The sequence below is a fragment of the Schistocerca nitens genome, chromosome 6 (assembly GCF_023898315.1).
Source record: "Schistocerca nitens isolate TAMUIC-IGC-003100 chromosome 6, iqSchNite1.1, whole genome shotgun sequence".
Taxonomy (NCBI): domain Eukaryota; kingdom Metazoa; phylum Arthropoda; class Insecta; order Orthoptera; family Acrididae; genus Schistocerca; species Schistocerca nitens.
In genome coordinates this window covers 722,192,440-722,210,053 of record NC_064619.1, presented here as the reverse complement: position 1 = coordinate 722,210,053, position 17,614 = coordinate 722,192,440, and the positions used below count along the sequence as shown (strand labels likewise).

The window sequence follows — 17,614 nt, the reverse complement described above, 5'->3', positions numbered from 1 at the left end:
TTGGCGCTAGATCGATTCACGAACGATGGTGGTTCATGCATGTCGAGGCATGGACGGGGATTTCACTGTTGAATGTTCCAAGCGACAGTTGCGGTTCACCCGTCTCCGTTTGCGCTTAAAGAAATCGTGTATCCTTTAATAAAACATTCTCGGCTTTCAAGCCGCGTCAAGCGGTTTATTGCCCACGAGCTTTCGGCAGAGATCTCCTCTGTCATTGTCAAATGGATGATTGTCGTGTGGTTGTCACTGCCGTGCTTATATAGCCGCGCCGTCGCTCGTGACGTCACTGGTGCTCGGTCCCGCACCATATATGGTTATGTTTTGGCCGCGCGACCGCCGGGCCCGCTTCAACTCCCTCAACACCGGATCCCACGCTGTACTCAGCTGCAATCCACCGTCTCTATTGAAGGTGTTGTCAGAAATTCTAATCTCTATGGCCTCGTTTATCACGCTATCCCGGAAGCGATCAGTCCGTTTAATAATAGACGTCTCATCGAATGCAATTCTGTGTCCGTTATCCAGAGCATGTTCTGCTACAGCCGACTTTTAGGGATAGTGCAGACGATAACATCTTTCATGTTCTATGCGGTGCTGTTCAATAGTGCGAACAGTCTGGCCGACATAGAACTGCCCACATCCACACGGTATCTTGTAAATTCCTGGAGTTCTGAGGCCTACATCGTTTTTCACAGATTTCATTAGTTGCCGGATCTTTACCGAAGGCCTGAAGATTGTGTCTATTTTATGCCTCTTCAGGAGCCGACTAATCTTCCCTGTTGTCGAACCACAAAACGGTAGCCGGCCGGAGTGGCCGAGCGGTTCTAGGCGCTACAGTCTGGAACCGCGCGACCGCTACGGTCGTGGGTTCGAGTCCTGCCTCGGGCATGGACGTGTGTGATGTCCTTAGGTCAGTTAGGTTTAAGTAGTTCTAAGTTCTAGGGGACTGATGACCTCAGAAGTTAAGTCCCATAGTGCTCAGAGCGATTTGAACCACAAAACGGTAAGAATCCGACCTGCTTGGTGTCTTCTTCAGAGGTCTTCTTCCTTTGAGGCTTGGATGACGTCTATTACTAAACGGGCTAATGGCTTCTCGGATAGCGTGATAAACGAGGCCATAGAGGTTAGAATATCTGACAACACCTTCAATAGAGACAGTGGATTGCAGCTGAGTACAGCTTGGGATGCTGTGTTGAGGGAGTTGAAGCAGGCCCGGCGGTCGCGCGGCCTAAACATTACCATGTATGGTGCAGGACCGAGCACCAGTGACGTCACGAGCGACGGCGCGGCTATATAAGCACGGCAATGACAACCACACGACAGCCATCCACTTGACAATGGCAGAGGAGATCTCTGCCGAAAGTTCGTGGGCAGTAAACCACTTGACGCGGTTTGAAACCGGAGAACATTTTACTAACGGATATCGCCGCGAGAGCATGCATTCGTACATACCGTGTATCCTGTAAATCAAGTCTCTCGCATGCTAATGTTGAATTTGTCGCGTGCCTCCACCGTCAGTGCTGCCAAAATCGCAACAAATGGAGTAAAAAGTTGCTAAATAACTCGTTACGACAAAAGTTCAACGATGGCATTGGCTACTACATTCGAAGCAGAGCGCTCAGAGCACTCCTGACCGCTCATTGGCTGCCGGAGAATGCGTGACGTAGGTGCGCATTACAGGCCCAAATTCGTGCGCCGCCGGTCGCGGCGCCATCTGTACCGCAGACGCCCCGCGCTGTTGCAGACTCGGCGTTCACGGAGCGCGTGCTGGGGCTGCCCGGCGACAACTACAAGGGCTACGTGGAGGCGGACGCGACGCAGCGCGCCCGCTACGTGCCCAGCCACTCGCTGTACCTGCTGCACGGGCTCGCCGACGTCACGGCGCCCTACGTGCACGGCGTCGCGCTGGCGCGGGCGCTCGCGCAGGCCAACATCATCTTCCGATACCAGGTCAGTCTCCTTCCTGCTACACCCAACAACCACCATCTTCAGAAACCAGGTCAGTCTCCTTCCTGCACCAGCCTCGTCACCCCACAGTACCATCTGCTACACCCAACAACCACCAGATACGAGGTCAGTCTCCTCTCTTGTACCAGCGTCATCACCCTACAGAAGCACCTACTACACCCAACATGTATCACCTTCACGTGCAAAGTCACTCTCCTCTCTTGGACCAGCCATAGCATCCTACAGTAGCATGTACCACACCCAAATCACCTACAATCTCCTCTCATGTACCAACCTCATCATACCACGGTAGCGTCTACTACATCCATCATGTTCAGATACCAGGTCAGTCTTCTCTCATGCACAAGCCTCATCATTACACAGCAGCATTTACTACACCGAATTCCATCTTCTTCAGATACCAGATCAATCTCCTCTCCTCTACCATCCTCATCATCCCACGGTAGCGTCTACTACAGCCAACATCCAGCATCTTCACGTACCACATCAAGCTCTTCTCCTGTACCAGCCTCATCATTCTACCGAAGCACTCGACATCGTCAGTTACTGAACTAAATTTTCTCGCGCTTTCTCTGTCATCTCGGCCTGGAGGCTTGTGAAGTCCTCCAGAAAGCTTGGAGCTTGACCTCGGCTGCTAGTCGGAGCAGAGACAGTCGCCAGGTAACAGCGTCGCCACCACTGGCCAGTCAGCACCCGCCTACAACTGTTACGGGACATGAAAGACACTCCCAGACCCAACTATCTGTATTGTATCCAACCAGCCTTTCTCCCATCTCACCCACACAAAATCCGAGGTACTTGCTGACTGTGACACTGTGTGATAATTGATCTTCTTTATTGTATTTTAATCTTCAAACTGTTAATCCCGTACACAGGGTTTTACGCGAGACACATCAAATGTTTTAGGAGGTTGTAGTATAGACTAACAACGCCTTTCTGCATCGGTTCCCGTCAATTCACAGTCGTTAATCGCTGTCGGACTTGTCTAGCGCTTGGATGGGTGACAAACAAAATAAAATCATCCATACAATATGAGTCCAATTTTTATTGGCTACTGAAATCAGAAGTTTAAGCGAAAGAAACAATGTTCAAAGCTGACATTAAAAATTCCACATCTGACTTCAGCACAACTTCCAGTTCTCTTGATAACGCCACTTGTAACCCTTCTGAGGTCATCTTGGCTTTCTTTTTATGATGAGAAGCGCTATTAATAACCCTAATAATCAATTTGTCTCTTTTGCTTACTTTTTCTTTCTAGACTTCACTTCTCAACTATCCCCATAGTCAAAAATCTAAAGACATAAGTTCCGCAACTTTGGTGGCCAAAAAGGTGACAATTTCCGCTGGTCCATCTTCCGGGGAATGTTACATTTAGATCACGTGTCGCGTGAGTAGAACAATGTGTAAGGGATCCATCATGTTCGACGAACATGCGGGCCTTCGTAGCCAAGGAACCTCTTCCAGTAACGCTGGATGCTCATTCTCAAGGAAGTCTCTGTAAGACTACACGGCAACGTAACAACTCCAATCAACAGACAGTCTTATCATACCAGACCACACATTGCGTTTTTGAAACGTGTCTCCACAAAAGCAGATGCATTTTTGCCGAAACAAAGTGATACCGTCGCAAATGAAAGTGGCTTCAACCGTAAACTTTATTCAAGGGATTACTCGGCGATTCGCGAAGTATCCAACGGCAAAATTCCAACATTTTACTTTCATCTCTTTCTTGTAGCTGTTCAATACACTATAAATGATAAGGTTAGAGGCTGTGCCTACGTGATATCTACCATATTCTTGTATGTGAAACACCGATTCTGCTCGTGTTTGTTCGCTTTGTGATAGATGGTGCTGTAATAGTCACAAACATATGGCTCACAGTTTTAGACGAACAGTTGGTAACAGGTAGGTTTTTTAAATGAAAATACAGAACTTAGGTATGTTTGAACATTTTATGTCGGTTGTTCCAATGTGATACATGTATCTTTGTGAACTTATCATTTCTGAGAACGCATGCTGTTACAACGTGATTACCTGTAAATACCACATTAATGCAATAAATGCTCACAATTATGTCCGTCAACCTCAATGCATTTGGCAATACGTGTAACGGCATTCCTCTCAACAGCGAGTAGTTCGCCTTCCGTAATGTTCGCAGATGCATTGACAATGCGCTGACGCATGTTGTCAGGCGTTGTCGGTGGATCATTATAGCAAATATCCTTCAACTTTCCCCACAGAAAGAAATCCGGGGACGTCAGATCCGGTGAACGTGTGGGCCATAGTATGGTGCTTTGACGACCAATCCACCTGTCATGAAATACGCTATTCAATACCGCTTCAACCGCACGCGAGCTACGTGCCAGACATCCATCATGTTGGAAATACATCGCCATTCTGTCATGCAGTGAAACATCTTGTAACATCGGTAGAACATTACGTACGAAATCAGCATACATTGAACCATTTAGATTGCCATCGATAAAAGGGGGCCAATTATCCTTCCTCCCATAATGCCGCACCATACATTAACCTGCCAAGGTCGCTGATGTTCCACTTGTCGCAGCCATCGCGGATTTTCCGTTGCCCAGTAGTGCATATTATGCCGGTTTACTTTACCGCTGTTGGTGAATGACGCTTTGTCGCTAAATAGAACGCGTGCAAAAAATCTGTCATCGTCCCGTAATTTTTCTTGTGCCCAGTGGCAGAACTGTACACGACGTTTAAAGTCGTCGCCATGCAATTCCTGGTGCATAGAAATATGGTACGGGTGCAATCGAAGCTGATGTATCATTCTCAACACCGACATTTTTGAGATTCCCGATTCTTGCACAATTTGTGTGCTACTGAAGTGCGGATCAGCGGCGACAGCAGCTGAAACACCTACTTGCGCATCATCATTTGTTGCAGGTCGTGGTTGACGTTTCACATGTGGCTGAACACTTCCTGTTTCCTTAAATAACGTAACTATCCGGTGAACGGTCCGGATTCTTGGATGATGTCGTCCAGGATACCGAGCAGCATACATAGCACACGCGCGTTGGGCATTTTGATCACAATAGCTATACATCAACACCTTTTCCGCAATTGGTAAACGGTCCATTTTAACACGGTTAATGTATCACGAAGCAAATACCGTCCGCACTGGCGGAATGTTACGTGATACCACGTACTTATACGTTTGTGACCATTACAGCGCCATCTATCACAAAGCGAAAAAAGTGGTCCAACTAAAACATTTATATTTCTTTACGTACTACAAGAATATGTAATAAAAAATGGGGGTTCCTATTTTAAAAAACGCAGTTGATACCCGTTTGACCTATGGCAGTGCCATCTAGCGGGCCAACCATAGCGCCATCTGGTTTCCCCCTTCAAGCTAGACGAGTTTCGTTCTTTGTAGTTTTTTTGTTTGGCGCTTATTTCGTGAGATATTTGGCTCGGTCACTATCAATGGACCACCCTGTATAGATGGATTTAGTAGGTAGTGGTCCAGTAGTTATCATGACGCCCCAGGTTAGCCAAAGGCGCTAATGCGCTGCTTCCTGGACTCGGGGTAGGTGCGCCGGTCCCGGATCTAATCCGCCCGGCGAATTACCGACAAGGGCCGTGTGCCAGCCAGCCTGGATGTGGTTTTAAGGCAGTTTTCCACATCCCACTAGGTGAATACCGGGCTGGTCCCCACGTCCCGCCTCAGTTACACGACTCGCAGACATTTGACACACGTTCGCATTATTTCATGATTTACACTAGACACAGACAGCTGGGGTACACTATTCCGTCCCGAGGGTACGGGGTGGCGACAGGAATGGCACCGGGCTACGCTTTCAAATCAACCTTGCCAAATCCGATTGTAACCACGCCGACCCTGCGAAAACAGCGGGACACAGGCGTTAGCAAAAGAAGGAGAGTCCAATAGTTATCATCGCAAGTAGTGATATACACTCCCGGAAATTGAAATAAGAACACCGTGAATTCATTGTCCCAGGAAGGGGAAACTTTATTGACACATTCCTGGGGTCAGATACATCACATGATCACACTGACAGAACCACAGGCACATAGACACAGGCAACAGAGCATGCACAATGTCGGCACTAGTACAGTGTATATCCACCTTTCGCAGCAATGCAGGCTGCTATTCTCCCATGGAGACGATCGTAGAGATGCTGGATGTAGTCCTGTGGAACGGCTTGCCATGCCATTTCCACCTGGCGCCTCAGTTGGACCAGCGTTCGTGCTGGACGTGCAGATCGCGTGAGACGACGCTTCATCCAGTCCCAAACATGCTCAATGGGGGACAGATCCGGAGATCTTGCTGGCCAGGGTAGTTGACTTACACCTTCTAGAGCACGTTGGGTGGCACGGGATACATGCGGACGTGCATTGTCCTGTTGGAACAGCAAGTTCCCTTGCCGGTCTAGGAATGGTAGAACGATGGGTTCGATGACGGTTTGGATGTACCGTGCACTATTCAGTGTCCCCTCGACGATCACCAGTGGTGTACGGCCAGTGTAGGAGATCGCTCCCCACACCATGATGCCGGGTGTTGGCCCTGTGTGCCTCGGTCGTATGCAGTCCTGATTGTGGCGCTCACCTGCACGGCGCCAAACACGCATACGACCATCATTGGCACCAAGGCAGAAGCGACTCTCATCGCTGAAGACGACACGTCTCCATTCGTCCCTCCATTCACGCCTGTCGCGACACCACTGGAGGCGGGCTGCACGATGTTGGGGCGTGAGCGGAAGACGGCCTAACGGTGTGCGGGACCGTAGCCCAGCTTCATGGAGACGGTTGCGAATGGTCCTCGCCGATACCCCAGGAGCAACAGTGTCCCTAATTTGCTGGGAAGTGGCGGTGCGGTCCCCTACGGCACTGCGTAGGATCCTACGGTCTTGGCGTGCATCCGTGCGTCGCTGCGGTCCGGTCCCAGGTCGACGGGCACGTGCACCTTCCGCCGACCACTGGCGACAACATCGATGTACTGTGGAGACCTCACGCCCCACGTGTTGAGCAATTCGGCGGTACGTCCACCCGGCCTCCCGCATGCCCACTATACGCCCTCGCTCAAAGTCCGTCAACTCCACATACGGTTCGCGTCCACGCTGTCGCGGCATGCTACCAGTGTTAAAGACTGCGATGGAGCTCCGTATGCCACGGCAAACTGGCTGACACTGACGGCGGCGGTGCACAAATGCTGCGCAGCTAGCGCCATTCGACGGCCAACACCGCGGTTCCTTGTGTGTCCGCTGTGCCGTGCGTGTGATCATTGCTTGTACAGCCCTCTCGCAGTGTCCGGAGCAAGTATGGTGGGTCTGACACACCGGTGTCAATGTGTTCTTTTTTCCATTTCCAGGAGTTTATATACTGACAGAAAAAGTCTCAACACCAAAAAGGAGCTGTGTGTCATAAACAAGAGGTCTACATCTGAAAAACGATGTCTATTCAAGTTTCGCATCAGAGTGGTGATAGTAGCGCCACTGTAAAACTGCAGATCATGTTTCCTTTACCCGTCAGAGGTTGGAGTCCTCCCTCGGGCGTGGGTGTGTGTGTCGTCCTAAGCGTAAGTTAGTGTAAGTTCGATTAAGTAGTGTGTAAGCTTATGGACCGATAACCTCAGCACTTTGGTCCCGTAAGACCTTACCACAAATTCCAATTTTGTTTCCTTTATATACGCGATATAACGCTCGTGCGCGTTAATTACCTTTGAGATTGGACGAGTTTTGTTGATGCCAGTCAAAAATGCCTTTAAGGCCACAAAGATGCCATTATCAGCAACTCACTGAGTTTGAACGATATCGCTTAGTAGGGCTAAGAGAAGCTGGACGTTCCTGCTGTGATGTTGCAGAAAGACTTGGCAGGACTGTAGCCACTGTACGTGATTTCTGGCAGCGGTGGTCGCGAGGGTGTACGGTCCGAAGAAGACCGGGCTCCGGGTGACCACGTGGCACAACCGACAGGGAGGAGCACCGAGTCCGGCGTACGGCTCCGACGCATCGCACTGCATCTGCAGCAGCAATCTGAGCAGCAGTTGGCCCCACAGTGGCACACAACGAACTTTTACAAATCGGTTACATCGAGGACTGCTCCGAGCCGGACGTCCTGTAGCGTCCATTCCACCGACCTTAAAGCACGGCATGTGCAGCTGTGATCTATGTTGCTGCCTCTGGATCGTGGGGTCCCAGATTCGATTCCCGATCGGATTGGGGATTTTTCTCCGCCCAGAGACTGACTATTTGTGTTGTCCTCATCATTTCATCCACATTCGAGAAAGTGGCGATGCTGGACAGTGAGAAGATTGGGGATTTGTATGGGCACTGATAATGAGTAGTTGAGGGCCCTACGAACCAAATATCATCATCATCCAAAGGAAAAAATTTGGAAATTTGTGGTAAGCCCTTTGGGACCAAACTGCTGAGGTCATCGGTCCCCAGGCTTACGCAGTATTTAATCTAACTTTAACTTACGCTAAGGACAACACATACACCGATGCCCAAGGGAGGACTCGAACCTCCGGCGGAGAGGGGGGGGGGGGCGAGCCACGCCAACCGTGGCAAGGTCCCCAAGACCGCACAACTACCCCGCGCGGCATCAATGGTGTCAAGCGAGAGGTCATTGGAGGGCAGGATGGAGGTCTGTTGTGTTTTCTGATGAAAGTTCGTTGTGCCTCAGTGCCTGTGATGGCCCTCGTTGTTTAGAACTAGGCCAGTTGAGGGCCTACAAACATCTTGTCTGCGTGCAAGTCAAACTGGACCTAAACCTGGAGTTATGGTCTTGTCGCCCACATGCTCTACAGAGCGTCGACAAGCTGGCTCGGTCTGCTCGATCACCAGATCTGTCTCCAGTCGATCTCATATGGGATATCATTGGACGACAACTCCTGTGTCATCCGCAATCAACATTACACATTGCTGTCAGCTTTGCTTCAGACCAGATGACCTTAGGCCGTTTGCCTGTTCCCCACTTGTAACTAGCCTCTGCCTCCGTCTATTTTTATTCTTCCACATTCGCAAATGTCTCTGAGCAGTACGGGACTTAACTGCCAAGGTCACCAGTCCCCTAGAACTTAGAACTACTTAAACCTAGCTAACACAAGGATATCACACACATCCATGCACGAGGCAGGATTCGAACCTGCGACCGTATCAGTCTCCACATTCGCACATTCCCACCTGACACAACAACCTCTCTCATCCTGACAAACAGGAGCAATTAAAAGATATTAATACAGTGAAAAGAGACAGACACAGACAGCCTGAGGGCGTCTGCTTTGAAGCAAAGATGACATCCAGGAGAGCAGTGGCAACTGTCTTAGGCATTCTGCTCTAGAGCGGACCTGAATCACAAAAGATCGCGATATTCAAGCATGTCTCTCTGCAGGCATACTCGGGAAGCAGTCACACGGCCTCTCTCCCATTGTCCTGCCTGGTTATTCCCAGAACGCTGGGCTATTCTGCTTATTAGTACAGGCTCTGTACTCCTCTTGGACTCTTGTCCAATAGTGCAGTGGCACGGGTATTTGGCTAGAAAGATAGGGTATAGAAAGAAAATCTTAAAGAGAAATAAAAAGGTAGTAAAAATATTAATTTGTAGGTGTCCGTGTTGCGACAGACAGATAGGGTTGTACAGAATGGAGTTTACACTGACGTGACCAAAGCCATGGAACAGCGAAATGCGCATATGCAGATGGCGGTAGTGTCGCGTGCACGAGGTATAAAAGGGAGTGCATTGGCGGAGCTGCCATTTCTGCTCAAGTGATTCACGTGAAAAGGTTTCCGGCGTGATTATGTCCACGCGACGGGAATTGACACACTTTGAACGTTGAATTGTAGTTGGACCTAAACTCATGCGACATTCCAATTCGGAAATCGTAAGGCAATTCAGTATTCCTAGATTCATAGTGTCAAGAGTATGGTTCAAATGGCTCTGAGCACTGTGGGACTTAACAGCTGAGGTCATCAGTCCCCTAGAACTTAGAACTACTTAAACCTAACTAACCTAAGGACATCACACACATCGATGCCCGAGGCAGGATTCGAACCTGCGACCGTAGCGGTCGCGCGGTTCCACACTGAAGCGCCCAGAACCGCTCGGCCACACTGGCCGGCGTCAAGAGTATGCTGAGAATACCGAATTTCAGGCATTACCTCTCACCACGGACAACGCTGTGGCCGACGGCCTCCACTTTAACGACAGAGAGCAGCGGCAAAGGTTCTTTTGGCTTGCACAGGCAGAAGAGTGCGAGTCACTGTCAGAAGATGAGTTAGGCACCTCAAAACAACGCAAAAATACACAAACCTAACCCAAAACAAGATCTGTGCAAAGCACATGATAGGCATTAACCAATGGGCCACAGCAGCTTATATTTTGTCACCTCGCACATTTCAATATAAGCGCTACAACAGCAGAACTAAAACGAAGTGCGTAAAACGTAACCTATAGCTTGCAAAATGAAGGAATTGTTTCAAACTCTTTCACAAAACGTGAAGCAGTCCGCACCTTTTTTGTCATAAATGTTATAAATCTTATAGTGATTATTAAATTTTTGACGCCATAAAATATGAGATGTAAACATTTTGATGTATCCTTTTGCTAGCATTTCTATTAAATAAAAATAAAATAAGGCTTCCTTCTAATACCAAATATGTTACAGTAAGTCAGAGGACAATTGAGGACTAGAAATTATAAATGTTGTAAATGCCTTAAAAATAAAAGCGTTTTCGGTGCTACTGTGTCCTCGATACATTTTTGCATATCCCTAGGCTTGACCCAGGTGCCAAACCACGGAGAAAGTCTTTCAGACATGAATTAGTATGCGATGTTTGGTCTTTGCGCCAAACTGTGCTTCCCTCTGCAGTTCCGATAGTAAAACGTATGAGAAATGTTTTTTGTTGGCTGCATTCCCACTTGTTAAAATCTTAATGATGTATTTTTGTACTTCTATTATCAGAAATAAAATGTAGTGTATCAGTATTAATAGCACCTGGAACAAAAACGTTGCTCCTGCTTTTTTGTCGAAAATTGACATTTTTTAGACTGTGGCTGTGTGCAAAACACAAGCTGATTCTTGCAAAAACGTAAACAGCAAGCAGCCGCTTTTAATAAAACTTCACAAATAGCGTCGTTACCGGTTTCGAACCGATAGATTCTTTCTCAGACGGCTGTTACGTTTATATTACGCTAGCTGAGTATCTGGCATTGTCTTGGTATGTATTTATCCCAAGCTTCTGTTAGTCCATCTCGTTCATCCCCTTTCCTCTGTCCATCTCCTCCTCACCTTCTTTCACCATCTCATGCTCCCTCTACTCCGCCCAACTCCTCCACCTCCACCTTGTCCACCTCCTACTCTTCCCACTCTCTCTGTCCTTCTGCTCCTCCCTCCTCTCTGTCTTTCAGCTCCCCCCCCCCTTCCCTCTGCCCACCTCTCTCAATCTCTTCCTCCCCTACCTCTCTCTCTCTCTCTCTCTCTCTCTCTCTCTCTCTCTCTCTCTCTCTCTGTACATTCCTCCTCCCCATTTTCTGTCCATTTCCCCACCCACTGCTCTCTCTACATCTCCTACTCACCATTATTTTTGTCCATTTTCTCCTCTAGTCTTTCTCTGTCCGACCCTGCTTCCACTCTCTTTGTTCATCTCCTCCTCTTCCCTTTGTCTGTCCATTTTCTTCTCCCTTTATCTCTGCCCGTTTCCTCTTCCCCTTATCTGTGTCCATCTCCTCTGTCTCCCTCCTCCCTCTCTCAATCACCATGCTATCACCCACACCCCAAGAGGAAGTTGGTGGCTCTTACTCCCATAGCATTTCCTTCCAGATTGTAAGTAATATGTGTACGAAGTTTGGCTGAAATTGACCCAAGAGTTTAGGTGGGGCTTTCCACCTGCAGCTTTGCACAGGTTCGCACATGTCACAGATATTTCACCTACATATTTGTACACATATTTCACCTGTATCTCTAGTGAATTTCGTGGTGCAGTTTCGTTTTCATGCAGCTCAATCTTTAAGACGGTTGGTTGGTTGGTTGGTTGGGGGAAGGAGACCAGACAGCGAGGTCATCGGTCTCATCGGATTAGGGAAGGACGGGGAAGGAAGTCGGCCGTGCCCTTTGAAAGGAACCATCCTGGCATTTGCCTGGAGCGATTTAGGGAAATCACGGAAAACCTAAATCAGGATGGTCGGACGCGGGATTGAACCGTCGTCCTCCCGAATGCGAGCCCAGTGTCTAACCACTGCGCCACCTCGCTCGGTAATCTTTAAGACGTCATATCTCCTGAGATATATGTCGTACGAAGGTATAACTTTGCACGTACATTCAGTGGTGTATTTAGATACTCGAACAGAATTAGTAGTAAAGAAATAAATTAAAAGTCGTGAATGATGCGACATTTTTTCACGAATCTTAGTGTTTATGAGGTTATTACTCCCGAACTGTATGTTGTACAATGAAATATTTTTGCAGGTGCATTGAGTAGGATATGCCTGGGCATATGATGGGAATAGAGTTACTGATAAAGAAGTAATTAATTAAAAGACTTAATGCTGATGTGGCAGTTTTACTGCATGAACAGTGAAAAATGTAATAAGTGATGAACTTTTCACCTTTCATCATGTTGTGGGGAGGAGGGCGGGGTTGTCAATGAGAAAAAGTCTCTGAACGTTTCGATATTACGCGTTAAGTTTCTTGCAAGTTACTAAGTGCTCTCATTTTCAAATACTGGGTTAATATAATCTGGCTATTTGCGTGTCATGAACTTCGCTTCCTTTCCCTCCGCCACCCCTATCCTTTTGAGAGGTAGGTGGTTCTTAACCCTATACCGTTTGTTTCCAGACACCGTAAGTGATATGTGTACCAGTTTCGCTGAAATCGATTCGTACATACATTTTTATAATATGTATGGATTTGTTGCTGTTTACATTAGCTATTGGAAGAAACCAGCCAACAACTAACGTAAACAAGAACAAATGTAGCACAAACGTGAACAGCGTTCTAAAGATGAATGTCGCAGCTCGAAACTGGTCTAAGGCGTCTTGTCACGGTTCGTGCGGTTCCCCCCGTCTGAGTCTCGAGTCCTCCCTCGGGCATGGGTGCGTGTGTTGTGCTTAGGTTAAGTTAGATTAAGTAGTGTGTAAGCTTAGGGACCGACGACGTCAGCAGTTTGCTCCCATGAAATCCTACCATAAATTTCCAAAAAATTTCGAATCTGGTAACGGAACTATTTTTGTAAATATGAAGCACTATTAACAGAGGCTAGTTGCTTTTTCCTTTTTTGCAAGAAGCTGCTTATAAAAACTTTGTAACTGGCACGTAGGACGATTTGGTTTCCTCGTATGGCTCGCAGCATGTTCTTAATAAAGTATTTGTCTTCCAATGTCTGCTTTTTTGCGGTGGTGTCACCATTTTCTTCCAAAAATCGTTCAAGGTGGAAAGAGCCGCGTCGTGGCGTGAGCAGCGCACCTATGATTGGTGGCGACGTGTGTTGCAGAGCTACGCGGACGAGGGCCACCTGCTGCAGGGCGTCCTGGAGCACGTGTACCGCTCCATGGAGGACTTTCTAAAGGAGTGCCTTAAACTGGACGTGGAGCAGTCGTGAGGAGCCGCCACGCCGCCTTACCCTGTGCCGAGCCACGGTCGAGGCCGTGAACCAGAGACTCTACTCGACTCTCGCGCGTCGTCCATCTGCTATCGTGTGGCAGTGACAATAATGCTACCGCCGCCGGCGGGTGGTGCATTCTGCAGGTGAGCCAAGCAAGGCGGGACGGTACTTCGCAACGTGCGGGCACAATCAGAGAAGCAGACAATCTCCACGCTGGTGCACCTGCGGACGGTGTCGGTCGTCGGAACGATTTGGCTCTTCTAAATCTTTATCGCCTTTGCATCGAGGCATCACGTATTTCCCATTTTCTTAAAACTAACTCAATACAATCAAAAGTGCATTACGTAAGTACGGCGGAGTCTTCATATTACGTAACGCTACTATCTTCTCCTGGTAGAGGGGGGCTTCACTCCACCGTCAGAGGCGCTCGTCTTCAGCCGACTAAACGGCAAGACTGACGAGACGAGTGACGTCAGAGTATCTTCAGCATTTGCCACGGGAAATCTCTCGCTCAGTAAGAGTAAGCGCAGGTGACATACTCAGTACAAAGAAGTAGTGTCATTGACCTCGTCTTTCCATCAAGGGTGCAAGGGGCCTCGCGGCTGTGCAAACTTGAGGCGTACAAATGGAACACGCATTCCCACAACCTCTCTCCCCCCTGTGTTTGCGCAGCCGCCGCCATAAGGAACGTCATATTCTTCCCGTGGAATGTTGATTTACAGAAGTAGCGCCTTTTTTTAATACTCTTAGATGGATTCTGATCATTTACGCAATAGTTCACTTGGCAATAAGCACGACAAATAAAACATGCATATCACTCATTTCTGAACAAAACATTTTCTGAGATATGTATTTTTGAATACTGATCTGTGTGTACCGTTTAGAAGATCACTCGTTTCTTTTCATAACTAACGCGGAATCTGTCAGGAAAGATATAGCCTAAAGTTGTCCTTCTGCTTTAGATGTACGTCACACAATATACTGCCGAATTCAGCAATAGCGGTCAATGCAGCGTTACGTAATCTTAAGACCTTGAACTGTTGTTAAAGAAACCTTCTCCGCTTTTCGTATAAAATCAGACTACAAGCTTCAGAACGTTTCCACTAACGTAAACCCAGTCGTAGAACTAGAAATAAGTTTTGTAGAAAGGCACTTGGTCTTACACACTTGTCTGGAAATGACTGGTAAACAGTACAATATGTAAATAGGACACAGGCAGTAACAGGGCTTCGTAGACTAGGAAACACAGATAGCGGGAAGTGAGCCAGACGGGTCGTGGTGAGGTGAGAGGGCTTCGTGTCATTGTCAGCTCGTGTCCCAGTGCCTGCAGACACACACTGCGTTTCCTCTGAAACGTACACATATTCTCAGAGCCTCTTCTATTAAAGGAAATCATAAGCAACTTCCTTCCCACCAATTAAGTTTCACTGTACTACACCTGATGAGCTTACTATTTCCCACTCACCCACTACATAAAGACTTTTACCTGAGCCTAAGTTAGTTCACTGACGCGTACTTGTAGCGCAGTTGAGGACCCATAGGGTTTACACAAATAAGTACAAATTGTAAGTACTCACAATAAAAGATGTAAAAAGAATGAGAGCGTTGAGTCACGTATTTAATGCGTTAGAAACATCATACTTAGCTTTTGTGGTGGAACTGAAAAAAGATGCGTAAATTAAAACTGCTAAATATGCGTTGCATCAAAGCGAGTGTTATACTTTTACAACTTGGGTTTTTGTAAGTTATCTACTGTCAATTGTTCAGCTTAAAGTGGTATTTATGTAATAGCCTTCTAAACCAACTCAGGTTTATTCTTCAAGAAGAAAGTGATAGTTTTGGAAAATAATATGATCGGGCCTTATTATTAACTGTAGCTACAAAATAGAAGAAGTAACTAAAAGTAGAAAAGTTATGACACGAATGACATTTTTCGCAAATTTTTCATTTCTGTGCTCTCTGTGGAAGAGAGTATGGCCTACTTTGTCAGTGTCTTAAGTAAATTGTTTATTCTGAGGCTAGTTCATCCGTGGCAGTCGCCAGTAACAGTACGTGGCCTACTTCTTCGTAACTTCGGCGGCGGGTTTCTACCGTGACGCTGCACGCCTAGTAAGGCAGATTTACGTCACAATCGTCTTTATGATTTGGCGAGAAAATAACGAAACAGTTTTAATAGGGGAGGCTGTGATTTTTTTCAGGTTGTTTCAATCGCGTTGTTTCTTATTTCTTCACATTTGTAATGATATGCTTAGACGAAGCTCGCGTAATGTTCTTTACATACATCTCGAATCTGCCTATACAAAACACTAAGTTAAGTACTGTGTAGAATTGGATACTCAGAAGATTTGTTCATTTTTATACAATGCATTGTTACCAAATAAAAATGTTACACAATGAATTGTAAAAGGTTTTTAAATTAACTTATTTCATTTGTAAGTTTCCTTCCAAAAAAAAAATTGCTATAGTTTCTTTGGACGACATTCTCGCAACCGATTGTGTCTTGGATGTCTGGTAGTTAGTCTGCTAATTACACTCAAGGTAAGGTTGTGTTTATAGATACAAGACAGTGCCTCTATGCTCCTGTTTTATCATATCTTCACTGTAAATTTCACGTTCATCGGACATTCTAATATTTTATGCTAATCAATTCAAAGAATGCCTCAAACATTTTTAAGTGGGTACCGGGGTTTGCAATGCAAGCACTACATTATACTTGCTTAGATTTCTAAACAACTTTCTGAAGTGTACAATCGTAATAGACTGCAAACCAATCTTGTATTCAGTCGTACTTTTTATACAATAGAGATGTAACAAAAAAGCTTCATACTGTAATGAGTTTGAATGGGATACTTGTAAGTGATTTGTATAAATGATAACCGTACACGTGTGGAACATTCGGAGAAACGAACGTTAAAGTCGGCGTGCACAATGGCTCGCAGTTCATTAATTTTCGGCCTATGTACTGCGTGTCACTTGCTTCCCACAAATCACAAAGCTGAAACAGGACAGGCATTTTGGCACACAGTTGGTTTATCTTAGCCTACTGAAATATTTCTCTGAATGTTCCACAGGCGTACAAGCTATGAATTTCCAGTACACTCAGATCGATTTTTGTAAACGTTATTTAATAAATATTGTTGTGAGCTTCACATTATTTCAATAACTTTGGAATAAAAGTAAAAAACAGTAAAGAACCTTTTCTTGAGAAAATGTGCTATGTCTAGTTACCTAGAAGTAGTTTTTTTTTCAAGCGCACAGTTTCTTACTACCGGCAGTGAGCAGATAGTTTTAAGAGCTTTCGACAGTCTGAATTGTGGCTACTGTGGGTCTACAACTCTACCTTCCAATCACGATACACACCAGATGGCACGTTATGTGAGATGAAAGGTAGGTAATTTCCTTCACGACATGTCGCGGTCACGAACACTGAAAAACAAATTCAAATAAAATAAAAGAATTCAGTCGCTGTAGCAGTACTTTTAACGTGAAGAAGGCAAACACCTCCACGAGGTGTTGTTAGATAACTCAGTTGAGAAGGATACTTATTTCGGACCGCACAGTTCTGATAATTTCCCTCTCTTACTTGATTGCTTGAAGTCTCCTTGTAAGAGTAAGTTCATTTTAGATGCTTAGCTCTGGATAGACAGTAAGTGGAACAGTAAATAAATTATAAAACTGTTGTAATTTTACTGAAAGCGCTCAACAACGACGATTTAACACATGATGTAAGTAAATACCTGCATGCCTCACCATCATTTAATTCTTACAATATTGTTATTAGACTTTATTCAGTTTCCGATAGTTCCATGTCTTAATGTAGTCTCAACTTTTCTCAAATGGCATCAGAACACAGTTCAAAATAGGAATTTACAGTTTAATTTTTAACTTTCATGTACTTCTATAAAGCATTCATTACGAATAATAAAATAATAACTGTTGTCAGAAATGATTAAACAAAATAATCTCAAAATTTGTTTTCAGTATTGGTACCGTATGTACTCAGCAGCATAAAGATTTCCCAAAAGGAGAGACATACTTTTAATCTCAAATGATACAGC

At 46.2% G+C, this 17,614-nt stretch overlaps 1 protein-coding gene across 3 annotated transcripts in view; it reads left to right on the top strand.

Annotated features, from left to right (window-relative positions):
- The window catches only part of LOC126262714 (inactive dipeptidyl peptidase 10), a 1,533,490-nt gene extending 1,516,785 nt beyond the window's left edge, over positions 1 to 16,705 (top strand). For all 3 annotated transcript variants that reach the window (XM_049959500.1, XM_049959499.1, XM_049959498.1), the window contains exons 17-18: positions 1,742 to 1,947; positions 13,446 to 16,705. In XM_049959500.1, the coding sequence (XP_049815457.1) occupies positions 1,742 to 1,947; positions 13,446 to 13,553 (314 nt within the window). In that variant the 3' untranslated portion in view covers positions 13,554 to 16,705. The remainder of the gene's footprint in view (positions 1 to 1,741; positions 1,948 to 13,445) is intronic.
- The last annotated feature ends 909 nt before the right edge of the window (positions 16,706 to 17,614 follow it).